This window comes from Triticum aestivum, chromosome 6A, assembly GCF_018294505.1.
Source record: "Triticum aestivum cultivar Chinese Spring chromosome 6A, IWGSC CS RefSeq v2.1, whole genome shotgun sequence".
Taxonomy (NCBI): Eukaryota; Viridiplantae; Streptophyta; class Magnoliopsida; order Poales; family Poaceae; genus Triticum; species Triticum aestivum.
In genome coordinates, this window is record NC_057809.1 from 526,662,400 (window position 1) to 526,688,595 (window position 26,196).

At 48.4% G+C, this 26,196-nt stretch overlaps 3 protein-coding genes across 3 annotated transcripts; 2 read left to right on the forward strand and 1 right to left on the reverse strand.

Annotated features, from left to right (window-relative positions):
- Positions 1-390: 390 nt before the first annotated feature.
- On the reverse strand, positions 391-1,614 carry LOC123130914 (membrane protein PM19L). The gene is made up of 4 exons (XM_044550703.1): positions 1,325-1,614; positions 1,076-1,256; positions 933-978; positions 391-815 (listed from the first exon to the last, which is right to left on the reverse strand). Exons 1-4 carry the CDS (start codon positions 1,452-1,454, stop codon positions 612-614), a joined length of 561 nt encoding a protein of 186 aa, XP_044406638.1. The 5' UTR covers positions 1,455-1,614; the 3' UTR covers positions 391-611.
- Positions 1,615-1,961: 347 nt separating this feature from the next.
- Positions 1,962-3,465, forward strand: LOC123128288 (protein CURVATURE THYLAKOID 1A, chloroplastic). Its single transcript, XM_044548257.1, has 5 exons — positions 1,962-2,207; positions 2,290-2,384; positions 2,489-2,596; positions 2,717-2,788; positions 3,208-3,465. Exons 1-5 carry the CDS (start codon positions 2,090-2,092, stop codon positions 3,277-3,279), a joined length of 465 nt encoding a protein of 154 aa, XP_044404192.1. The 5' UTR covers positions 1,962-2,089; the 3' UTR covers positions 3,280-3,465.
- A 5,263-nt stretch (positions 3,466-8,728) lies between these two features.
- On the forward strand, positions 8,729-9,831 carry LOC123130915 (uncharacterized). The gene has a single exon (XM_044550705.1). It carries the CDS (start codon positions 8,759-8,761, stop codon positions 9,707-9,709), a length of 951 nt encoding a protein of 316 aa, XP_044406640.1. The 5' UTR covers positions 8,729-8,758; the 3' UTR covers positions 9,710-9,831.
- Positions 9,832-26,196: the final 16,365 nt, after the last annotated feature.

Genomic DNA, 26,196 nt, shown 5'->3' on the forward strand with positions numbered 1-26,196 from the left:
TAATATTTACCGATGCAAATCTCTTGGACACGGAAGGTAATAATTGGGTTGAGAAGAGGAAGAGGGAGATCAATCTGCGCAGGGAGTACAAGGGGGAAAGAGCGTCCGCTGCCACAACGGACGCGGCCCGGATGTTGAATTTCGTTTTGTCATGTTTTAATCTTGAATTATGGTTCATTTTGCTTTGTTGCATTGTATTGGTGATAAATTACAACTGTGCGATCGACCGACGTGCATGGATTTGCAAGGGTTTTGATGCGAGAAGCGTGATTGTCCGACATGATGTTTGATGGATCATTCGGCGCCGGATTTGCCAACGTCACGCTCTAAAAACTATATCGAGGATCGAGTGTTTATTTTTCGAACACATAAGATCAAACCACTTTGTGGTAGATAAAGTCCGTCTGTATTTCCATCATCTGCGTCTCAGATGACATGTATCCCTATTGTCCTGAGTGTTATTTCTCTACCAAGGGCCTACGGAAATAATCAGAAATCCGAGTACGTCATCCTGCGCCTGGCAAATTGCTTACCATACGAGTGGCCGATGAACTGCACTCGATACAGTTGTTGACACTCAGTACAATTCAAGTTTCTGGTAGTACGCTTGGTCATGCATCCGGGGACGGAACCCCTCCCGCCGTCTTATGGTCCGCGGCGAGCTCTCCCCGAGGGATCTCGCGGCAGCAGGCTTCGCCGTGGCTCCCGCAGGCCTGTCCAACTCCATGCACCCCGCTCAAGGCGCCGGCGTGGAGCAGAAGCAGGTAGAAGAGCTGCGTCAGCGTCGAGATCGTGATGAACGCCTCCAACGTCCTCTGCTAGCAAGACCAACACAGAGTTCAGAAGTAGAATCACCGAGAGGAAACGCAGAAAATTTACAAGGATAGATGCACCGGTGCGTGTAGAACTAGCATTGACTGACGACGACGTACCAGGCGCCTTCCTCGGTTCCCTAGAGTGATGTGCTTGCACGCGAGGCTGCAGATGTTCAAGAAAAGATGGCACGGCAGTGTGAGTTACGTACTATCACTAGCAGATGGCGAGTGAAACTGGCGGTGAGAGTGTAGAAGAGAACCCGAAGGCGAGGGCGGTGAGCGCCCAGGAGACGAGCACGGTGGAGGCGGCGGCGGCGAGGCTCTCGCTGCGCCAGGGCGCCCTGACGTGGAGCAGGGCGGGGAGCACCGAGCAGGCGCCGACCACCCCGGCCATGAGCGAGAAGACGAGCAGGTACCCCGTCGCCGTGTTGCCTCCTAGATCTGCACACCGCGTCACGTCGTTAACCAGACCAGATCGATCATGTCGCACGCAAGGACGTACTACGTACGGCGGTGCGTCTCGCGGTCGATGAACTTGTTGAGCGACCAGCCGGCGATGCCGAGGACGGCCGCGTGCATGACGAGGTTGATGCACAGCAGGGGCCCGATGTACCGCCTGCTCGCCGCGCCCACGGCCATGGATCCACCACTGCTACCTCCCCGGCCACGAATGCTAGTACCTAGCCTAGGCCGCAGGTCTCGAGTGTCTGCAACTGCAAATTGATCCGGTGACTCTGGTCGCTATGTTACTAGTGTCAGTGGAGCTGCAAGCATGAAATGAATCTTTTATTGCGGGGTGTGTTTGTGATGACGCGAACTAAAAGCTTCGTGCAACGGCAATGCTGTTGTGCACGCGAAGCTAGCATGGAGGACGGGCCCCGCGCTAGAACCGTGTGCCACGCAAAGGCACGCGTACATAGTAACATGGGCCAGCTTCGGACGGCGACTGCCGGCCGCCGTTGCAGCTTGCATGGACGAGGTAAGCCCACCGATGTACTCCTACGGGACAATGTGGTCTGGTATGGAGTACGGAGCTGTGAGCTGAGACCTCTGTACCTAGGACAGCCAACCAAACGCTGGGGGCCAGCCACAGATTTCTAAGATAGGCAGCCGGCCAATCAGAGCCCACCATCCTGCCATGTGGCCGATCACCGCGCAAAAGCATCAAATCAAATTCCGCCCGGGACACAAGGAGAAAGAGAGGCCCAGGGACGCGCAGGACTAGGAGGGTGTCAGCGTAGGCCAGAGCCAGAGAAGAGCTTGCAGGTGAGAACATGGCCGCAACGGCGTGCTCTACGGCGCTTCTGGGTGTAGCAGGAGCACGCCTCCCCGCCGGCGCGCCGCCAACCTTTCTTCTCCCACGGCGTCACTTCTCCCCTCGTCGCCTCCAAGGTGCGGACGGTACCTATACTGCGTTCATCTTGTCACCTCAGATACGTAGACGCCTTAACAATTAGTACGATGTGTTAACCAGATGCGCCGCGGCTCTCTCTGCTCCGGGCGAAGGCCTCCTCCGGTGACACCTCTGCCGCGAGCGGCGACGAGCTCGTCGACGACCTGAAAGCCAAGGTACTCTCAGAACAGGAGGCGCTAATACGTATTTGGGGAGTACGTAGAACGGCGAGCTGATCGGCTTGAGCAACGGTGCGTACGTGTTGTTTGCTTTGTCGCAGTGGGACGCGGTCGAGAACAAGTCCACCGTGCTGACGTACGCCGGCGGCGCCATCGTCGCCGTATGGTTCTCCTCGGTCATCGTCGGCGCCATCAACTCTCTGCCTCTGGTGCGTACGCTCATACATGAGTACATGACCATGACCACCGTCTTGGATCGACCGATCATGTCGTGTGTCCACTCATCAGACTTGAGCACCGATAACACGTTGAATAATTTCTGCGTGCAGCTTCCCAAGATCATGGAGCTTGTTGGGCTCGGCTACAGCGGATGGTTCGTGTACCGCTACCTCCTCTTCAAGGTGCGCGATCAGTTACGGGCTCGCCTAGTTGGTAGTATCTGGTGGTAGAGCTAATTCGATTGCAAGAAACTTGTAATTCATTAAGGGTCTCTTTGATTCAAAGGATTTTCATAGGATCTTTGAAGGATTAGAATCCTTAGGAATTTTTCCTACGTTGGTCGTTTGATTCGTAGGATTGAATCCTATAGGAATTTTTCCTAAGGATTCATTTGTACTACATTTCACAGGAATTCTAACATCCACTCCAACCTCTTGAAAGAAATCCTTTGTTTTTCCCATGACACAATCAAACAAACTCAAATCCTATAGGGATCCAATGGTCATGCCATTCCAATCCTACGTTTTTACTATTCTTGTATTTTTGCAATCCTATGAATCAAAGAGGCCCTAACATGATCTTGGACAAAATACTATTGCAGGAACGCAGGAAAGAGCTGGCCGACGACGTGGAGTCCTTGAAGAAGAGCATTGCTGGTACAGAGGCAGAGTAAAAGAATATAATGTTGTAGTATGGGTTATTATTTTGTTTGACGATTATTCAGAGAACCCTTATCAGAGGGTTTGCTTGTTTTTTTAACAAGGCAAGAGACTTGTCATTTTCATTGATTAAGAAAGAACATTTAGACAAAATCCGTCAAGTAGGAAAACAGAGCAATTACTCTTGTGGCATTACAGTACTCAAGTGTGCAGGCCCAGCCAGGCACATAGCCTATCCTCCTCTTTGATCTTCGAGATAATCACCATCGCCGGGGCACTGAGGTTGCGTAAGACTAACATTCCGTTCTTTTCAAACTTCTCACCTAACAAGCATTGTCGAGGAGGAGAATGTCGACCGGCTAGTCCTTCACCGAGGTCACTAGGAGCTAATTTAAAGTCATGATCTGATAGAGCCCAAACCAGATAGTGACATCCGACCAAATATGTCACGTTTATCTGTAGTGACAAATGAGGTGCACCACAGACTCCTGGAATTGCTTACATAATGGGCACAACCGATGGTTTGGCAATTCGTGACGAAGCAACCTATCGACCGCGCGCCCATACTCTATCCTGGATGATAAGCCAGGCAAAGAAATTGCACCTGGGGGTGGGGGAGCTTAGGCACTCCACACTGTGAAAACCATGGCCATGGAGGTCAGCCCAACAAATTGCACCTTGTATGCCGAGGTCGTCGAGTACTCCCCATTGACAATGAATTTCCAGATAATGGTGTTCAGGACTCCTTAGGTGAGGTGATCAATATGAGTAAGATTTTCCCTAAGGGCAACAAACCCGTGGATGTGCTCTATTGACAAACCACGGTGAGTGTCAATCTGGTGGACCCATGAGTTATCCAACGTAGGCATGCTAGCCGTGCAGTTCGAAGGGGCTGTTTGGATTGTGATTATATTTGCCATGTATTGTCACATGATTTTTGCCATACTTGTCTTAGTTGAATTGCTTAAATTGTTAGCCATATTTTGGCTTGTCAAAGGGAATCTTACCACACTTTTTATGTCTATGACGCGTGGGGTTCACTGCTCATAAAAAAAATCTTGCCTTAGGTGTGGCTAGAACCAAACACCTAACTAACTTGATCAAATTTGCCTAAAGTTAGGTGTGGCAAAGTGTGGTAAGATGTAGCTGGGAACTAAATAGCCCAGTCTTGCGGAAGAGCTCCAAGAGATTGAGGGAGACGCCTCTCGGCCTAAGAGCATCTCCAACCGCGCCCTCAACAGGCCCTCCCCAGACGATTTTGCCGCGCCGGCGTCGAAAAAACGGCCCAGTCGCGCCCCCAGAAACCCGTTTTTCGCCGGCTCGGGGCGAAACTGGTGCCGGCGGACCCAGGCCGAACCCGTCTTTCTGGGGGCCCCTGGGGCGCCGGCACAAGCGAAAAGGGCGCGTGGGTCCGCCCTGTCAGCGAGGCGAGCGCCTCTTCCTGCCATTTCTTCCCGCGTTTTCCCCACTTCCCTCCCGTACTCTTCCTTCCTCCCGCCAAACTCCCTCCCGCTCACCTCCCTCCCAGCCGGACGCCATGCCACCGAAGAAGTACGTCGCCCCCCACCCCCCGCGCGGCGGCAACCGCGACCGCCTCCGTCGCCCAGCCGAAGCAGAGGAAGCCGAGGGCGCCGCCGACCAAGCCACCGGGCATGTCAAACGCCGAGTGGAGGGCGGAAATTCAGCGGCGGGAGGCTGTCACCGCCGACCGGCGGAACAGGGCCATCGCCAAGAAGGCCCGCGACAACGCGGCGCGCACGGCTGCGGCTGCCTCGGCAGACCAAATCGAGGCCGAGGCGGCTTGTGTGGGGATGATGAATCCTTCCGGAAGCCACGCCCAGTACGCGCCCTGGGGTCAGCAAGGCATCGGCTCTCCGCAACCATGGGCATTGCCCTCGCCGGGCTACGCCGACGGTGACGCGCACGGTGGGTTCAACCCAAACGTCACCTTCCCCATGGATACCCGGTCCAGCGCACGCCCTCACCCGCCTTCGCCGGCGTGCAGTACCCTCCATACAACTACTCGCCGCCCGCCTACGCTTCCTCCCCGACGCCCCCGCTACGCCGTGGCCCGCTGCCCTTCTCGCACCTGGGCGACACCGACGAGACCGAGTCCGACATGGATGACATCATCGCGACTGGTTCGGCCGGGGCCGCCGCATCTCCCGGGTTCGCCACCCAGGACGAGGTGGTGGATCTCAGCGGCGGCATGGACGGCGAGCTCAGCTACGTCTACGGCGAGGACGAGCAGGAGGAGGAGGACGAGGAGGAGGAGGAGGAGCTGACGCCTGCGACGGCGAAGGGGCCTAAGAAGAAGCGGGCGGCCAGGACAGGCGAGCCGCGCATCAAGTGGGCGTCCAAGGAGGAGGAATTCCTCGCCGAAGCATGGAAAGTCGTCTGCCTCGACCCGACGACCGGCACGAACCAGAGCATCGACACGTACTGGGACCACATCAAGGCCGAGTTCGACGAGCGCAAGCTTGTCGACCCCTACTTCAAAGGCGTCTACATGCAGCGCGGCTCCAAGGCGATGGCGAACCATTGGGGGCGTATCCAGGGGACGTGCAACAAAATGGCATGGGGTCGTCGAGGAGGTCGCAGCTCGCCCGGAGAGCGACGCCAGCGTCGAGGATCAGGTATGCCACGCCGGCCTCCCGCCTCTCTTCGCCGTGTATGCGCGCCAACTGTTTGTCCCGCAGTTGCTGCGCATGTTCACCCTGTACCGGCAGAGCAACATCGACGCCGAATTCAAGTACCTCCACGTCTATAAGCGCATTGACAAATGCGAGAAGTGGGCGGAAGTCCGGCGCACCCTCGACAAGGCCAAGGAGACCTACAAGCCGGACGCGCCGACTCCTGGCGCATCGGAAGGGCGGCCGGACGACAACAAAGTTGCCAAGAAGAGAAAATACGCCGACGCGGCCACCGCTCGAGTGCAGGAGTCCATCGAGCACTGCCTCGCCGACGCGCAGGCTCGGGCCGTCCTTCGTGAAGAGAAGACCAAGGCGCGGTGGTCGGCGTTGATGTCGAGCAGCGCCGTCAAGATCGACCTGCTCCGGACGAACGTCGCCGCGAAGAAGAGAAACACCGACCTGGCTTTCCTGCTGGGCGGGGCGGACATACTTCAGAGCACCGACGAGGCGGTCAAGGCGTGGTACTTGGCGGAGCGTGGCCTCATCCTGAACCAGCTTCCCTCGACAAGGCCGCCGACGCCGACGCACACGCCGCCGCCGCCGCCGCCGCCAAGCCCGCGTGACGACGCCTCCACGATGCCCAGCACCACCGAAGCTGCGCCGACGCCGCCCAGCGCAGAGGCTGCTTCGACACCGCCAAGCCCGCGCACGCCAACTCCGCCGACGCCTGGGGTAGAACCCGCCGAGTGATGCGCACGCGAACTTCTGCCGCTCTATTTTTTTGTACGCCGAACTATGGCTTGCGATCGCCCGACTTGTGGTGCCTTTTGTGAGCGGGAACAACCAAGTTCGAATTTTTCGCGTCCTGGGGGCGGCGCCTGGGGGCGTGACTGGGAGCTAGGTCGCCTCCAGAGGCCGAACTAACGCCGGTTCACCCCCAGACCGCTCTTTTTTAACGCCCTTAAGGGCAAACGGCTAGAGATGCTCTAACGCCCTGTAGCCAAGGATAATCCCAAAATCTAGCCTTGTTTTCATCTCCCAGGGTAACTTGGGTGGCCTCCGCAAATATGTCACGGTCATTGTCATTACATGGCGAGCCAAGACCAAGCTAAGTCTTGGGCGGAGGGGTTGGGGGTGTTACTTAGAACCGGGTGGTTTACTTTGAGTTTAGTGGGGATTAGCCCGTAGGAAATTGGTTCGTACGTTTAAAATTTCTGCTATTGTCAATTTGAGATGATGCATTGCTACTACTAGATGTGAGGCATGCTGGTTTAGTCTGCTCGTAGACTAGGCTGCACATTCAGGCTGCGAACAACAATAAAGACTTGTACATTCAGGCCGGCTAATAACAAGAATAAAAATATCAGATGCATACTTCTCTGGGAGTGGACTGAGGATAAGTAAATTTATTTTATCTCGGGTAGGGCGGGCCATGACACGTTTTGCCCTCATATACTCTGCTATATCACTAGCGGGTCCGGTTAATTAGGAGTAGGTTCCTTTTAGCCCAATGAAAACTCGACAAGCTAATCCGTAAAGTTCCGCCGATTTAGTCTGTGTGTAGCATTTTTGTAAACAGTTTGTCTAATACGCGTCTAGATGTTTTCTAAGGGAGAGACGTGCATTTTCAACCCCGAACTTTTGCCCTAATCTAATTTACAACCCTGAACTTCAATACCATCTAAATTACAACCCTCAACTCTCAAAACCGGTCAGGATTCAACCCTCCCCTCCTTGTTGACTGGTTTTGACCAGTTTTGACCAGTCATCGGGTCCAATCAGCATGCCACCTCAGAAAAAAATTCAAAATTTCAAGAAAATATAATTAAAAATCTGTAAGATCGAGAAAAAAATCCGAAATAAAATTTCCTGGGGAAAAAGTTTGCGAAAAAAATTCGAGATCTTTTCCTGTAATTTTCAGGAAAAAATAAAAATAATAACTTTTCTTTGAAATTACTTTTTCTAGAAATTTGAACTTTTTTATTTTACATTTTTAAGTATTTTTCTTGGGAATTTGAAATTTTTCCCTGGAGTTTTTTTATTTTAAGTATTTTTTGGTTTTTCATGGAAATATTGATAATTTTGTTTTCGGAAATTCGTTTTTTTATTTTTCCCTGATTTTTTCCTGCAAATTTGATTTTTTTATTTCTTTTCCTGGATTTTTTTCGATTTTACAGATTTAAATTTTTTTGCTGACGTGGCATGCTGACTGGACCTGTTGACTGGTCAAAAACGGTCAACAGAGAGGAGAGGGTTGAATCCTAGCCGATTTTGAGAGTTGGGGGTTGTAATTTAGACGGCATTGAAGTTTGGGGTTGTAAACTAGACTAGGGCAAGAGTTTGGGGTTGAAATATGCACTTCTCTCTTTCTAAGAATATCACATGCATCTAATCTCCCACAAGTAACATAGCAACAAGGAACAAAAAAGAAAAGCTGGGACAAAAAAACAGACCAAACATAGTGGACATTAAGTTAGATGTGACATAATTATATCACATCTAGATATGTCCTAAACAAACCCTTTTGTAAGACCTTATACCGTAAATTCGGCAGAACATTATTCATCACAATGCTCTTATACACCGTTTTTTAAAGTAGTCACACCGCGTTAAACGGTCAGAATACCCACCTTCGTGGCTATTTTGACTCTGTCACAGCACCAAATTATCGAAGTCTCCCCATAAACTATGTTCATTCATTACTCATTAGTCGCTAGTCGCCACGCGTTATCCAATATCCTGCCTTACCCATACCCAGTTGCTGGCCCTCGATCATTGCTATGCGTACTATATATCTGCGCGTCTCTCTTCTCTCAGCATCATCGAGGTCATTTGAAGCTAGCTTACACAACCCATAGCCATGGCGACCAGTCAAAGCACGGCACCTTCGTTCTTCAACTTCCTAAAGGAAGGCCTCCTCCTCCCGACCCGCAACCGGAAGCTCTTCATAGCGGTCGGCGCCATCATCGTCGCCTCCACCACGCTGCTCCTCCTCGGCAGCGACCTGGCCGTCCAGCCCCTCGCCGACGAGATCCAGCTCGACGTCAAGGCGCTAAACGGCACCGACCCCGGCAGCCTGGAGTACGCCAAGCTCGTACAGGAGATCCAGGATGACACCAAGGAGCTCCTGCTCGTAAGCGCGGGGTACCTGCTGTTCGCGGTCGTCGTCAGCTCCGCCGTCCGGATCCTCCTCCTCTTCGCCACCGTCTTGACGTACTCCGGCGAGCAGCGTGCTACCTTCAGCGAGCTCCTCGGGAAAGCTAAGGCGCAGCTGAAGGCCCCCCTGCTCACGCTCGCCTTCGTCTACATCCTGGAGATCGTCTACGTCGTGTTTCTGGCGTTGATGGGGGCGCTTCTCGTTGTTCTCATGGCGAAGCAGTACTTCGTGTTGCTCATCCTGGCGTCGCTGCTAGTCCTCTCCGCGGCCATCTCCTTCGTGTACTTCTCCTTCGTCTGCTCTTTCAGCGTCGTCGTGGCGGTGGCCGAGCCCGGCTGCCACGGCGCAGCCGCCTTAGGCAGGGCGTGTAGGCTGGCGAAGGGGAAGAAGTGGCAGGTCGTGCTGTACGTCGCCGTTACCTGTGCCCTGGCCAGCGTCCTTTCGCCGGTGCACACGCTCGCGAGGACTTGCGCGGGTAATAGCGTGGCTGTTGGGTTGCTCTTAGGTTTTGTGTACGCCGTTCTGATGGCACTCGTGCAGTTGTTCGCCGTCTGCGCCATGACCGCGTTCTACTACGAGCGCAGGGAGAACATCGACAGCCAGCTGGGGGATACTGCATACACCAAGTTATCAACGGAAGAAGCAAACGCTTGATCATTCTACTTGTCACACCGATTGGTGTTGGCATGTAATTGACTTGCTTGTATATTACTATATGTTTATTTTTCGGAATGCATGCTCCTACCATATGTAATATATATATACTTTCTTGCATATAACTATATATACGACCTTTTGGACATGGCATATTGTACATAAAAAATCTCTATTTTAACTGCCCAAAATTTTAGGGTGTGGCTAGGTTTCAGTCGACTGAGATTTAATCAAGTCTTAGTTAAGTGACATAATATATAAGAGAGAAAAAAACTGATTTTTTTGCACGGATCTCAATGTAAGATCTCTCAGATATAGCGTCGACTGAGACTTCGACTTCCCCCTCTACGCCTTGCGGTAATGATTCCTCTGGAATTACGACCTTTCCCACAACGGTGCCGTCCATTGATCAAATTATTTCGTGGATTGGATTTCACTTGCCTGTCTACGGTTCCCTTGCATGTGCTCGGGATAGGTGTTTTGTATAAATGTTTCGCCGTATTATTAAGTATTCTCCTTTAGTTTTTTTCTCTATCAAGAAGTGGAATAGAATAACCCGGTTGAAGGGTAATGATCATACGTCTGTAACTTAGCAAGATTGAAAGTTATATTTTAATCCTCTTAATCCGCTAAGGAAATAGAGAACCTCCCATTTTTTGAAACTTGAAATAGAGAACCTCCTAGATGGAATCAAACTTCTCGGTACTATCGATGTATAAATACTATCACTATAGGACCATGAAAATTACTTTCATTAGGGCATACCCAAACGCTGACCCTAAAACTGTCTGCATGCATCTGGATCGCACAGTCCGGATGTTGTCACTGATAGAAAAAGGGCCTGTTGTCCCGGTTCGTAAGGGCCTTTTGTCCCGGTTCTGGAACCGGGACTAAAGGGTCGGTACTAATGCCCTGTCCCATCTGTCCCGGTTCAATCAAGGGCTTCCACGTGGCCTGTGCGCGGAGCCCAGGCAGGAGACCCTTTGGTCCCGGTTGGTGGCACCAACCGGGACCAATAGGCATCCACGCGTCAGCATTTCTGTGGCTGGGATTTTTGTTTTTTTGAAAGGGGGAGGGGGGTTTGGGGTTTTTGGGGGGTTAATTTAGGTGTTTCATATATTGTGTTAGCTAGCTATAATTAATAGAGAGAAGTGTCCTCTCTTATGTCCGTGCTTGGTCGACGCTACGTACTATACATACGTATAGAGAGGACTAGACACGCTAGCTAGCTAGTAAGCAAACGAAGGAAACAGAAGATCGTCATGAACATATATGCATACAGAGAGAAGTGATATCGACCACCTCTCCTTCTCCGAGAGATTGGTCGAACAACAAGTTCTCGTATATCTATCCGACACTACCGGCTACATATATACAATAATTATCTCTTACAAATATAATCATACGGACTTAGGGTCCACATAGTATTCTCCGTCTTCAGCGATCACGTGGTCAAGAAAGAATGCCGCCAATTCCTCTTGAATTGCTCGCATGCGAGCTGGTGCTAGGAGTTCATCCCGCTTCCGAAACATCTAATTTGAAGAAGGGGGTCAATACATATATATATATATATATATATATATATATATATATATATATATATATATATATGAATGAATGAAACTCAACACAAATGATGGTAATAAAATAAAATTGTGAATGTTGTTATTTACGTACTTCATATTGTTCGTCAGTGTAGCCCCGCTCACAGGTCGTGTGGCGGATGGACTCGCAAACGTAGTATCCATAGAAATCATTCCCTTGTTTCTGCCACAACCACTTTACAAGAAATAGAGGTCAATCAAACTGATAAGCAAGAATGCCAAATGGTATTGATGAAACTAGCACTTGAATCACTAGTAGATGCGCGGAACATGCTACTATAGTACTTACTTTCGGGTGTCTAAATTGCAGCTCCTTCGGCAGTCCCGGAGCTTTTCTGGTGAATTTTCTCCAAACCCTGACGGACAAAGAAAACAATTACTTGATATATCAGGAAATGAACAAAGTTGCTGATATGGTGGATAATGATCGATTTAACTTACTTCTCGAGTATTTGAGTCATGTCTGCATAGTCCCGGGGATCTTTTCGTCTTGAGTTTAAGACGGTTACTAGTCCCTGCTCAAGCTTAATCTCTAGGAGAATATAGTGGAAACTGCACACGCATGCATAACTCATCAATTACATTACTATAACCTTGACTAATATATAAGGGAAACCGAATACGCACAAGACAGTAACACTCACTTGAAGTTGTAAGGAAAGAGTATTATATCTTTGTTTTCATTTATTACCAACGATCGTAGCAAGTTGGCCTCGGTAGCTGCGGCATGAAATTTAACCTGAGTTGCATCTATGAGATATGTGTTAATGAACCCAATATCACCGACTTGTCTTTTCTTCAATTCGGCGATCTTCAATCTGCATAATATAGTGAGGATGATTATAAATACATGCAATGAAAGAGCTGAGCTATATAGAGAGACTTAATGACAGAAGTAGTACTACTTACAGACAGTAGCAGGCGACCGTTGTTTTATCGAGGGCCAATTGATTGAAAAACTAAAAGAACTCCTCAAATGGAACAGTCAACAGATCAATTCCAACGAGGTAATGCTCCTTTTTAACTTTCACATACAAAGTAATCCTCCCCCCAGAGTCTTTGCAGATTTTCAAGTACCAATCATGCAATCTTCGCATCATCGTTGATAGAGATCTTTCATCGTTGACGAGAGGCTTCCCGTACTCGTATCTTTGTATCTGCACCTCCAGGGGTTCATAATATACATCGTCGGGCAAGTAATCGGCAAGATTGCTATAACCGGGCACCATCCTCGGATCACTAGCGACGTTGTCGCTAGGCACCTTGAGCGGGGGGCACGATTGCTTCGCTTGTTCGCCGAGCTGGGCAATTTGTTTTCCAGCTCGTCGTTCTTTCAGCCTTTGATCACTGATAGTACTTCCCGACCGCTCCGCTTCAGCAAATTCCTTTCCAATAATGCGCTCATAGTTTCTTTTCGGCGGAGACTTGGGTGGTTTTGTCAGGGCAGCCAGACTGCGCTTCACTTTCACCGGATCTACCTTCTCCTTCGGAAGTGGATGTCTCTTTGCTTTCAACCCTTGAAACCAGTCATCCACTTTGGTTCGTGCGATCTCGGCGTTCTCCTTCAGGGTCCTCTTGTATGGTAACTTCTCTGGAGTCTTCAGAGGAGGACCGAATCTGTATGTCCTCCCGCCTCTGGCTGTACTGCTAGATGTCGGCCGAGCAGACGGGGCGGTTGTCTTCTTTACTTGCTTATGAGGCGGAGGAGAAGGACTACGACGCGCCGGAGCAGCTGGAGCGGCGGCAGGTCTCTTTCGCCCTTGCTGACGAGGCAGAGAAGGAGGAGGCTGGCTGCTCGGGCGCATCAGCGCAGGCGGAGAAGGAGGCGGAGTGCCGCCACGCGCTGGAGAAGGAGCCGGTCGAGTGCCCTGATCGTCACTCGCCGGAGGAGGAGGCGGTGGAGGAGGCGGAGTGCCCTGACTCGCCGGAGGAGGAGGCGGTGAAGGAGGTGGAGTGCCCTGACTTGCCGAAGGAGGAGAAGGCGGAGGCGTCCAGTTCGGAAGGTTGATGAGCTCCTTCCGCCATAGGCATGGAGTCTTCAGAGCAGACCCCAGCCTAGTCTCCCCTTCACCGGTAGGGTGGTCAAGCTGGAGGTCCTAAAATCCCTCCGTTATTTCATCCACCATCACCCTAGCATATCCTTCTGGAATCGTCCGGCAGTGAAAAGTTGCGCCGGGTTCAGTAGGATAAACAGAGCCAACAGCCGCCTTGACCTTCAAATTCATCCATTGCGTCATAAGGTGGCAATTTTGAGACTCCGTGATAGCATCCACGGGATAGCTGGCAGGAGCCGTCAAGGCATGCTCCGGCTGAAGCAGCTCGGTGGAAGCCACGCTGCGTCTCCGCTGAGATGGCGGGGTAGCTTCGGCAGTACGTTTGCTGCGATTTGCTTCTCGTTCCTCTATCGCTTGTACCCTTGCTTGCATCGCTTGCATTTGGGTCTGCTGCACTTTTTTCCTCCTCTCATGGGATTTGTAACCGACTGCGTCCGGAAACCCAACCTTCCACGGAATGGAGCCTGGCGTGCCTCATGTCCGTCCAGGGTGCTCAGGATTCCCGAGGGCCATTGTGAGCTCGTCGTTCTCTCTGTCTGGAAAGAACGTCCCTTGCTGCGCTGCTTCGATATAGTGCTGAAGCTTCCTGACTGGTATGTCCATTTGATCGTTCGTCCAAATGCACTTCCCTGTTACAGGGTCCAAGGTTCCGCCAGCCCCGAAGAACCAAGTCCGGCAATGGTCTGGCCAGTTAATTGTCTCTGGTTCGATCCCTTTATCAACCAGATCATTCTCAGTCTTGGCCCACTTAGGCCGGGCTACGAGGTAGCCACCTGACCCCGTGCGATGGTGATGCTTCTTCTTCGCAGCATTTTGCTTGTTTATCGCCGACATCTTCTTACTCTTTTCCGATGTCTTGTGGGCCACAAATGCGGGCCAGTGATCTCTGATCTTCTCATATCTGCCCTTGAATTCTGGTGTCTCATTATTTTCGACAAACTTATTCAGCTCTTTCTTCCACCTCCTGAATAGTTCTGCCATCCTCTTAAGAGTAAAAGACTTGATTAATTGCTCTTTAACTGGCTTCTCTGGATTATCCTCTGGCGGTAGGGTGAAATTTGACTTCAGCTCAGTCCAAAGATCACTTTTCTGCATATCATTGACATAAGACACCTCAGGATCTTCTGTAGCCGGCTTAAACCATTGCTGGATGCTGATCGGGATCTTATCCTTAACCAAAACCCCGCACTGAGCAACAAATGCGCTTTTTGTCCGGAGGGGTTCAATCGGTTGGCCGTCGGGCGCGATTGCTATGATCTCAAACTTTTCATTCGAGCTCAACTTTTTCTTCGGGCCTCATCTCTTTACCGAAGTTGTGCTCGATCCGGAGGGCTAGAAAAAAGAACAAAGACTTAATTAATATGTGTACATACCAAAACAATGAATGCATCAATTAGCTAGTCAGCAGAAGCTTAACTAATATATATACCTGGCCGGACTCAGTCCGGAGACGTCATCACGGTCTCCTTCTTGCACTGGCATTGGGTCACCAGAGCCGTCCTCACGGTCTCCTTCTTTCACTGGCATTAGGTCATCGGAGCCATCATAATCATAGCCAGCTGCTTCCAGACCATCGGTGTCGTTGAGAAACAACGAGCAGATGGCATCACTTCCTCGTGCGATATGTCCCCCAACAACTCTTCTTGTACTTCGTCTCGGGCGGTGTCCATAGTTTCTACAAATATTGACAACATGGCAATTATTATTCAAACATGACAGATGGATATATTAGTGGCAAAAACGTAGAACTAATATTAATTAGTGGCCTCGACGCTACTTCTCTAGGGTTTGGGGTGGCCTCGACGCTGCTTCTCTAGGGTTTGGGGTGGCCTCGACAATGCTTCAAGGATAAAAAAAGAAGAGGAGGAAGGAAAAAAAGAGGAGAAGAAAGAATAGAGGACTTGTGGCCTCGACAATGCTTCAAGGATAAAAAAAGAAGAGGAAGAAGGAAAAAAAGAGGAGAAGAAAGAATAGAGGAGTAAGAACTCCTCTATTCTTTCTTCTCCTCTTTTTTTCTTCTTCTTCCTCTTTTTTTATCGGGAACGAGGGTCGTCGAGGGTCACCGAACGGTAGAGGAAACCCTAAATAGCAAGTATTGTGGGTGTGAGATACATGTGGCCGTCGGTGTCGGACACTACATCCACGTCCCACAAGTGACGTGGGCGTCGAAGCCCGCGCCACTTGTGGGACGTGGATGTAGTGTCCGACACCGACGGTACATGTATCTCACACCGACTGTACTTTCTATTTAGGGTTTCTGCTGTACCGCTCGACGACCCTCGATGACCCTCGTTCCCGATAAAAAAAAGAGGAAGAAGAAGAAAAAAAAGAGGAGAAGAAAGAATAGAACTCCTCTATTCTTTCTTCTCCTCTTTTTTTTTTCTTCTTCCTCTTCTTTTTTTATCCTCTTCTTCCTCTCATGTTTGAGAGGATCGCCGAGGGGTCGGGAGGTTGCCTAGTGTTAAAGGATTCAAGAAAACCATGTCTTCATCATTAGGAGAAAGTAACAAGTGCATGATGGTACGAAGCTCTCCAAAGTTATTTTGGAACGGAGTCCCAGATAAGATAATTCGCTTTTTGGTACAAAGTTCAGCAAGAACCTTCCAAATATCGTTATTTGGAAGGCCTTTGCTGAAATTCATACAAAAGGCAAATTATCCTATCCGGGACACCATTCCAAAATAACTTTGGAGGACTTCGTCATGCCCTGGTTACTTCCGGCTAATGATGAAGCCATGGATTTCTTCAATACTTTGACACTAGGAAACCTCTCTCGACCCCTTGGCGATCCTCGACGCCTCGAACCCTCAACGACCCTGGAACCCTCGACCCCTAGAGGACCCTGGAACCCTCGACCCTTGATCCCTCGACCCTATAGAACCCTCGAAGAAAGGAATAGCTAGAGGAGAAGATCAAAGAAAAAAAGAAGAAAAAAAAGAGGAGAAGAAGAAAGGAATAGTTCTATTTTCTCTTCTTCTCCACTATTCCTTTCTTCTTCTCCTCTTCATTTTCTTCTTTTTTCTTCTTCTTATTTATTTCTCCTTTTCTTCCTCTCCTCTTGTTCTTTCTTTCCTCTTCTTATTTTCTTCTTTCCTATCCTTCTTTTCCTTCCTTTCTTAATATCACTTAGCAAATGCACTAACCTAAAATGCAACAAACATAAAATGCAACAAACATAAAATGCACTAAATCGATCAACTAACCTAAAATCAGTGATAAAATGCACTAACCTAAAATCGATATCTACTAACAACTTAAAAAATTAATACATATATGAAAAAATGCATATATGAAAAAAACATCATCATATCATCAACAGAAAAATAGTATTTTTTCTAAAAATCTATCTTTTTAGCACATACATATACTCATACATCATCATATACTCATACATATACATATAATCTGCAGGAAAAAACATATATGTGTTTGCAAAAAAAAGGGGGAAGAGGGGGGCGGTGCCGGCCCAGACCACAACGAGGTAGAGGCGACGGCGGCGCGGGGCAGCTGGGGTGCGGTGAGGCAGAGGCGATGGCGAGGCAGAGGCGGGGCGGCGACGGCGTTGGGGAGCGACACGGGGAGGCGACGGCGTTGGGGCGGCGCGGAGAGACCGCGACGACGCGGGGTGGCGCGCGGTGACGGCGTCGGGGTGGTGCGGGGTGGCGACGGCGTCGGGGCGGCGCAGGACGGCGTTGGAGGCAGGGCGACAACGGCAACGGCGAGGCGCAGAGGGGCAGCCTGGCAGCGTCGTCGGGGCGCGATTGAAGAACTGAACAAAATTTTTCACAAGTCTTGCTTATATAGACGGTGCATTGGTCACGGTTCGTGGCACCAACCGTGACCAATGCCCCCCTTTAGTCCCGGTTGGTGCCACCAACCGGGACCAAAGGCCTCTTTTCAGCAGCCCAATGGGCGGGAAGCGGCGGCCACCAACCATGACCAATACCCCCCTTTAGTCCCGGTTGGTGCCACCAACCGGGACCAAAGGCCTTGTGCTGCCTCGCGCCCAAATGTTTAGTCCCACCTCGCTAGTTGAGAGGGAGACGCACCTGTTTATAAGGTGCGGTGCGCCTTCCCTCTCGAGCTCCTCTCTAAAGCAGGCTTTCGGGCCTAACCGCGCAATGTGTGCCTGTGGGCCTACTGGGCCTCCCGCGGGCCTGAATCCTGACCCATGGTAGGGTTTCTAGTCGTATTCAGGCCGTGGGTGCCCAGTAGGTGGCACTTTTTTTGTTTTTTTGTTTCTACTTACAACAAAATACTTATTGTTGCTATATTTAATTTTTTTCCAGTTCTTTTTGTTTTGTTTTCTGCATTATTTATTTTCTCTTGTTTTTTGCTTTATTTTTTAATTCTTTTTGCTTTTAGTTTTAGAAAAATTATAAACTTTCTGTTAGTGCCATTAGTTTTCAAATTTGAAAACACTTTTTTTTGTTTTCTTTGTTGCTTTATTTATTTTATTTTGTTTCTACTTACAACAAAATACTTATTGTTGCTATTTTCATTTTTTTCTAGTTTTTTTGTTTTGTTTTCTGTATTATTTATTTTCTTTTGTTTTTTGCTTTATTTTTTAATTCTTTTTGCTTTTAGGTCAGCAAAATTATAAACTTTTTGTTGCTTTATTTATTTTATTTTGTTTCTACTTACAACAAAATACTTATTGTTGCTATTTTTTTCTAGTTTTTTTGTTTTGTTTTCTGCGTTATTTATTTTCTTTTGTTTTTTGATTTATTTTTTAATTCTGTTTGCTTTTAGGTTAGCAAAATTATAAACTTTCTGTTAGTGCCATTAGTTTTAGAAAAACTATAAACTTTCTGTTAGTGCCATTAGTTTTCAAATTTGAATAGTTAAAATTTGAATTCTTTGAAAATTGTTTGAATCACAAGTTTGTGATTAACTTACTAAAAAAATGAGAATAGATGCGCTTATAGAGAAAATTCAACCTAAATTCCTATTAATTTCTATGAATTTCAGAGAAATTCACTATGAATTTAGGTTAAACTTTTCTCTATTAGGGCATCTATTTTCACTTTGAGAGGAGCTCAACAAGGCAGAGAGGGAAGGGCTTATAAACCGGTGTGAGCCCTTTCGGTTGGCGAGGTGGGACTAAACTCTGCCCACAACGAGGACCAACCCTTTAGTCCCGGTTTGTGGCACAAACCGGGACTAATGGTCATGGGCCTGGGGCGAGGAGCAAAATTATAAAGTTTCTGTTAGTGCCATTAGTTTTAGAAAGTTGAAAGTTGAAAGTTGGCATGTGCGAGGGACTAATGGTCATGGTATTACGAGGGCCGAACCATAAGACATGAAAGCATTTCAAATGAACTCTGAAAAAGTTGAAAGTTGGCATGGTATTATAATTTCACCCACATAGCATGTGCATGTACAAAACGGACAATGGTAGCATGTTCGTGTGTTACAAAGTTGGCATGGTATCATCATAATAGTTGCGGGAGAAAGTCTTCACTTTTTCTTCGCTTGTGTCATTTGCTTATTGCGCCGTAACCATGGATAATCTTCATTGTTTATCAGGATGCTTGGGTCAGCCTTGACATTGAAGGGAGGAATTTCATGAAACTTTTCATAATCTTCAGACATGTTTGTCTTGCCATCCACTCCCAGGATGTCCCTTTTTCCTGAAAGAACTATGTGGCGCTTTGGCTCATCGTATGATGTATTCGCTTCCTTATCTTTTCTTTTTCTCGGTTTGGTAGACATGTCCTTCACATAGATAACCTGTGCCACATCATTAGCTAGGACGAACGGTTCATCAGTGTACCCAAGATTTTTCAGATCCACTGTTGTCATTCCGTATTGTGGGTCTACTTGTACCCCGCCGCCTAACAGATTGACCCATTTGCACTTAAACAAAGGGACCTTAAAATCAGGTCCGTAGTCAAGTTCCCATATGTCCACTATGTAACCATAATATGTGTCCTTTCCGCTCTCGGTTGCTGCATCAAAGCGGACACCGCTGTTTTGGTTGGTGCTCTTTTGATCTTGGGCGATCGTGTAAAATGTATTCCCATTTATCTCGTATCCTTTGTAAGTCAATACAGTCAAAGATGGTCCCCTGGACAACAAGTACAACTCATCACAAATAGTGTTGTCACCTCTGAGACGTGTTTCCAACCAACTGCTGAAAGTCCTGATGTGTTCACATGTAATCCAGTCGTCGCACTGCTCTGGGTGTTTGGAGCGCAAACTGTTCTTGTGTTCATCGACATACGGGGTCACCAAGGTAGAGTTCTGTAGAACTGTGTAGTTTGCTTGAGACCAAGAATATCCGTCCCTGCATATTATTGAGTCTCTTCCAAGAGTGCCTTTTCTAGTCAGTCTCCCCTCATACCGCGATTTAGGGAGACCTATCTTCTTAAGGCCAGGAATGAAGTCAACACAAAACCCGATAACATCCTCTGTTTGATGGCCCATGGAGATGCTTCCTTCTGGCCTAGCGCGGTTATGGACATATTTCTTTAGGACTCCCATGAACCTCTTAAAGGGGAACATATCGTGTAGAAATACGGGCCCCAAGATGACAATCTCGTCGACTAGATGAATTAGGACGTGCGTCATGATATTGAAGAAGGATGGTGGAAACACCAGCTCGAAACTGACAAGACATTGTGCCACATCACTCCTTAGCCTTGGTACGATTTCTGGATCGATCACCTTCTGAGAGATTGCATTGAGGAATGCACATAGCTTCACAATGGCTAATCAGACGTTTTCCGGTAGAAGCCCCCTCAATGCAACCGGAAGAAGTTGCATCATAATCACGTGGCAGTCATGAGACTTTAGGTTCTGAAACTTTTTCTCTGGCATATTTATTATTCCCTTTATATTCAACGAGAAGCCAGTCGTGACCTTCATACTGAGCAGGCATTCAAAGAAGATTTCTTTCTCTTCTTTCGTAAGAGCGTAGCTGGCAGGACCTTTATACTGCTTTGGAGGCATGCCGTCTTTTTCGTGCAAACGTTGCAGGTCCTCCCGTGCCTCAGGTGTATCTTTTGTCTTCCCATACATGCCCAAGAAGCCTAGCAGGTTCACACAAAGGTTCTTCGTCACTTGCATCACGTCGATTGAGGAGCGGACCTCTAGGTCTTTCCAGTAGGGTAGGTCCCAAAATATAGATTTCTTCTTCCACATGGGTGCGTGTCCCTCAGCGTCATTCGGAACAACTAGTCCACCGGGACCCTTTCCAAAGATTACATAGTCTAAATCATTGACCATAGAAAGCACGTGATCACCGGTGCGCATGGCGGGCTTCTTCCGGTGATCTGCCTCGCCTTTGAAATGCTTGCCTTTCTTTTGACATTGATGGTTGGTCGGAACAAATCGACGATGGCCCAGGTACACATTCTTCCTGCATTTGTCCAGGTATATACTTTCAGTGTCATCTAAACAGTGCGTGCATGCGTGGTATCCTTTGTTTGTCTGTCCTGAAAGGTTACTGAGAGCGGGCCAATCGTTGATGGTCACGAACAGCAACACCTTAAGGTTAAATTCCTCCTGTCTGTGCTCATCCCACGTACGTACACCGTTTCCATTCCACAGCTGTAAAAGTTCTTCAACTAATGGCCTTAGGTACACATCAATTTTGTTGCCGGGTTGCTTAGGGCCTTGGATGAGAACTGGCATCATAATGAACTTCCGCTTCATGCACATCCAAGGAGGAAGGTTATACATACATAGAGTCACGGGCCAGGTGCTGTGATTGCTGCTCTGCTCCCCGAAAGGATTAATGCCATCCACGCATAAAGCAAACCATACATTCCTTGGGTCCTTTGCAAACTCATCCCAGTACTTTCTCTCAATTTTTCTCCACCACGACCCGTCAGCGGGTGCTCTCAACTTCCCATCTTTCTTTCGGTTCTCACTGTGCCATCGCATCAACTTGGCATGCTCTTTGTTTCTGAACAGACGTTTCAACCGTGGTATTATAGGAGCATACCACATCACCTTCGCAGGAACCCTCTTCCTGGGGGGCTCGCCGTCAACATCACCATGGTCATCTCGTCTAATCTTATACCGCAATGCACCGCATACCGGGCATGCATTCAGATCCTTGTATGCACCGCGGTAGAGGATGCAGTCATTAGGGCATGCATGTATCTTCTCCACCTCCAATCCTAGAGGGCATACGACCTTCTTTGCTGCTTATGTACTGTCGGGCAATTCGTTATCCTTTGGAAGCTTTTTCTTCAATATTTTCAGTAGCTTCTCAAATCCTTTGTCAGCCACAGCATTCTCTGCCTTCCACTGCAGCAATTCCAGTACGGTACCGAGCTTTGTGTTGCCATCTTCGAATTGGGGTATAACCCTTTTTTGTGATCCTCTAACATGCGACCGAACTTCAGCTTCTCCTTTTGACTTTCGCATTGCGTCCTTGCATCGACAATGCCCAACGGATATCATCATCATCGGGCACATCGTCTGGTTCCTCTTGATCTTCAGCAGCTTCACCCGTTGCAGCATCATTGGGCACATCGTCTGGTTCCTCTTGATCTTCACCAGCTCCCCCCGTTGCAGCATCACCATATTCAGGGGGCACATAGTTGTCATCGTACTCTTCTTCTTCGCCGTCTTCCATCATAACCCCTATTTCTCCGTGCCTCGTCCAAACATTATAGTGTGGCATGAAACCCTTGTAAAGCAGGTGGGAGTGAAGGATTTTCCGGTTAGAGTAAGACCTCGTATTCCCACATTCAGTGCATGGACAACACATAAAACCATTCTGCTTGTTTGCCTCAGCCGCATCAAGAAACTCATGCACGCCCTTATGTACTCGCGGGTGTGTCTGTCACCGTACATCCATTGCCGGTTCATCTGCGTGCATTATATATAATTAAGTGTCCAAATTAATAGAAGTTCATCATCACATTAAAACCAAAGTGCATACATAGTTCTCATCTAACAACATATAGCTCTCCAGAGCATCTAATTAATTAAACCATACATTGAAACTATGTAAAACATTTCAATGCAAAAACAAATGCGATCATAATCGCAACCAAGGTAACAATTGATCCAACGGCATAATGATACCAAGCCTCGGTATGAATGGCATATTTTCTAATCTTTCTAATCTTCAAGCGCATTGCATCCATCTTGATCTTGTGATCATCGATGACATCCGCAACATGCAACTCCAATATCATCTTCTCCTCCTCAATTTTTTTAATTTTTCCTTCAACAAATTGTTTTCTTCTTCAACTAAGTTTAACCTCTCGACAATAGGGTCGGTTGGCATTTCCGATTCACATACATCCTACATAAATAAAATCTATGTCACGTTTGTCGGCATAATTTTCATAAACAATAAACGAACCAATAGTTATAAAGATAATATATATACCACATTCGAATCATAGACAGGACGAGGGCCGACGGGGGCGGATACCAAAACCATCGCACTATATAAGATGCAATAATAAAAGTAAGAAAATAATACAAGTATCTATGTAAACATACAAGTAAGAATATTTTTCCTTTTAGAAAGAAGATAAGAATAAGAGGCTCACCACGGTGGTGCCGGCTATGATCTCGGCACGGGTGATCGACGGCGGTGAAGACGGGGACGGGGCGTGACAGACCGCTAAACCTAGACAAATATTATGGAAAATGGAGCTTGGAGGTCGAGATTGGAGAGGAGAAAGCTTAAGTAGTGTGGCTCGGGCATTCCATCGAACACCTTGTGTGCATAGGAGGTGAGCTAGAGCACCACCAAGCCCTCTCCCCCTCGGCCAGAGAAAAACAGAGCACTGGGGTGCTCTGCTCGCGAGCGAGGGGTATATATAGGCACCTCATTGGTCCCGGTTGGTGACTTGAGCCGGGACTAAAGGGGAGCCTTTGGTCCCGGTTCAAGCCACCAACCGGGACCAATGGTGGTGGGCCAGGAGCGAGGCCCATTGGTCCCGGTTCATCCCACCAACCGGGACCAAAAGGTCCAGATGAACCGGGACCAATGGCCCATGTGGCCCGGCCAGCCCCTTGGGCTCACGAACCGGGACCAATGACCATATTGGTCCCGGTTCTGGACTGAACCGGGACTAATGGGCTGACCCGGCCTGGACCAAAGCCCTGTTTTCTACTAGTGTGTGCGATGCAACTCAGGCCCGTATCATTCCACCAAGCAGTTCAGACCACTTTTTCCCAGACCAATTTGCACAAGCAAAATATGTTTCACCCACATGATTGTAGATCGTAGCTTGGAAAATGAAACCATGTTTCATCTTAATGTAAGCAGTCCTCTCAGGAAGCTCATCCATGTCAGGGAAATCGAGCTTCTCTAGGACATAAAGCCTTGCATGGTAGGGGATAATCTAGTTGAATTATAAAAAAACAGAAATTACACGTTAAAGTGAAAATCTTAAGATATACTTAATTAAGAAGGAAATAAGTGCATCAATTATTAAAACTAATTACCGTATGATATCTGTAACCTTTTTAAGTGTTAGGGAGAAGAAACAATCATTCTCTAGATGAGGATCGCCGCACATACCTCTATTGTTGGAACAGTTGGGACACTCGGGGATCTCATTCAGCTCATCCCCATCCATTTTGTGTGTCCATAAATGAAAGATTTAAACTCGGCGGAAAAAATTTCTAAACGATGAGGTACAAACGTTCACAGATTACCAACACTGCTAGATAAGCTAGTACAACTATACATATAAGCAGGCTTATGAGGTCTACAAAATTAGGTTCTACAAAAAATTGGCATGACCTATGCTTAATAATGGACATATTAAGTATTAGAAATTTGATGAAACGGAAATAATCAACATTTCGCCAAAATATTAGCACTTACTATGAATCCCTGTAAAGAATTGAAGAAATGTACTACAACACTATATGACTCACAAATCAACAAAAAAATGTCCTAAAACATGCAGAGACACAAATTAAAAATGGCCGATTTTTTTGGCATGACCTCTGCTCTAAAATGGACATATTAAGTGCTAAAAATATGGCGAAACGGAAATAAATTAACGTTTCGCTAAAACATTAGCTTGTTATGAATCCTTATAAAAATTGAAAACATCTACTACAACATAACATGAATCACAAACTAAATGTAACTTAAACATGAACCTATATAAAAAATTAAATTTACCACAACATAATACAAATCAACGTTACGATCTACGGTCTACTAAATTTGTTGTATCCCTAACCCCTTACCATTGCAAGATTAAACCTAGCCCTAACCCTAACCCTAACCCCCTACCAATATGATGTTGGGAAACACAATAATTTCAAAAAAAATCCTACGCACACGCAAGATCCATCTAGGTGATGCATAGCAACAAGAGGGGAGAGTGTTGTCTGCGTACCCTCGTAGACCGTAAGCGGAAGCATTACGACAACGCGGTTGATGTAGTCTTACGTCTTCACGATCCGACCGAACCTAGCACCAAAGGTACGACACCTCCGCGATCTGCACACGTTCAGCTCGGTGACGTCCCACGAAATCTAGATCTAGCGGAGTGTCAGGGCAGAGCTTCATCAGCACGACGGCGTGATGACGGTGATGATGAAGTTACCGACGCAGGGATTCGCCTAAGCACTACAATGATATGACCGAGGTGGAAATCTGTGGAGGGGGACACCACACACGGCTAAGAGATCAACTTGTGTGTCTATGGGGTGCCCCCCTCCCCCGTATATAAAGGATTGGAGGAGGGGAGGGCCGACCCTCTCTATGGCGCGCCCTAGGGAGAGTCCTACTCCCACCGGGAGTAGGATTCCCCCTTTCCCTAGTTGGAGAAGGAGAGAAGGAAGGGGAAGAGAGAGGGAAGGAGGGGGGCGCCCCCCCACCCAATTCGGATTGGGCTAGGGGGCACGCCCTCCACCTTGGCCTTCCTCTTCTCTATTCCACTAAGGCCCAATAAGGCCCATATATTCCCCGGGGGGTTTCGGTAACCCCAAGTACTCCGGTAAATGCCCGAACTCACCCGGAACCATCCCGATGTGTTGGGGAACGTAGTAATTTCAAAAAAAAAATCCTACGCACACGCAAGATCATGGTGATGCATAGCAACGAGAGGGGAGAGTGTTGTCCATGTACCCTCGTAAATCAAAAGCAGAAGTGTTAGCACAACGCGGTTGATGTAGTCGTACGTCTTCACGATCCGACCGATCAAGTACCGAACGCACGACACCTCCGAGTTCAGCACACATTCAGCCCGATGACGTCCCTCGAACTCTAATCCAGCCGAGTGTTGAGGGAGAGCTTTGTCAACACGACGGCGTGGTGACGATGATGATGTTCTACCGACGCAGGGCTTCGCCTAAGCACCGCTACGATATTATCGAGGTGGACAATGGTGGTGGGGGCACCGCACACGGCTAAAGAGATCAATGACCAATTGTTGTCTCTATGGGGTGCCCCCTGCCCCCGTATATAAAGGAGCAAGGGGGGGGGGGAGAGGCGGCCGACCAGGAGAGGGGCGCGCCAGGAGGAGTCCTACTCCCACCGGGAGTAGGACTCCCTCCCTTCCTTGTTGGATTAGGAGAAGGAGGGAAGGAGGAGCAGGAGAAGAAGGAAAGGGGGGCGCCGTCCCCTCCTTGTCCAATTCGGACTAGAGGGGGAGGGGGCGCGCGGCCTGCCCTGGCCGCCTCTCCTCTTCTCAACTAAGGCCCATGTAGGCCCATTAACCCCCCCCCCCCCCCCGGGGGGGGGGGTTCCGGTAACCCCCGGTACTCCGGTATATATCCGATAACCCCCGGAACCATTCCAATGTCCGAATATAGTCGTCCAATATATCAATCTTCATGTCTCGACCATTTCGAGACTCCTCGTCATGTCCGTGATCACATCCGGGAC

Excerpts from the sequence above, each read along its gene's own strand:
- LOC123130914 (XM_044550703.1), bottom strand. The coding sequence starts at position 1,454 with ATGGCCGTGGGCGCGGCGAGCAGGCGGTACATCGGGCCCCTGCTGTGC. Across the intron at positions 979-1,075 it reads CTCACCGCCCTCGCCTTCGG|CCTCGCGTGCAAGCACATCA; the intron begins GTTCTCTTCTAC and ends GAACATCTGCAG. Across the intron at positions 816-932 it reads GGAACCGAGGAAGGCGCCTG|AGGACGTTGGAGGCGTTCAT; the intron begins GTACGTCGTCGT and ends TCTTGCTAGCAG.
- LOC123128288 (XM_044548257.1), top strand. The coding sequence starts at position 2,090 with ATGGCCGCAACGGCGTGCTCTACGGCGCTTCTGGGTGTAGCAGGAGCA. Across the intron at positions 2,385-2,488 it reads TCGACGACCTGAAAGCCAAG|TGGGACGCGGTCGAGAACAA; the intron begins GTACTCTCAGAA and ends GCTTTGTCGCAG. Across the intron at positions 2,789-3,207 it reads ACCGCTACCTCCTCTTCAAG|GAACGCAGGAAAGAGCTGGC; the intron begins GTGCGCGATCAG and ends ATACTATTGCAG.
- LOC123130915 (XM_044550705.1), top strand. The coding sequence starts at position 8,759 with ATGGCGACCAGTCAAAGCACGGCACCTTCGTTCTTCAACTTCCTAAAG.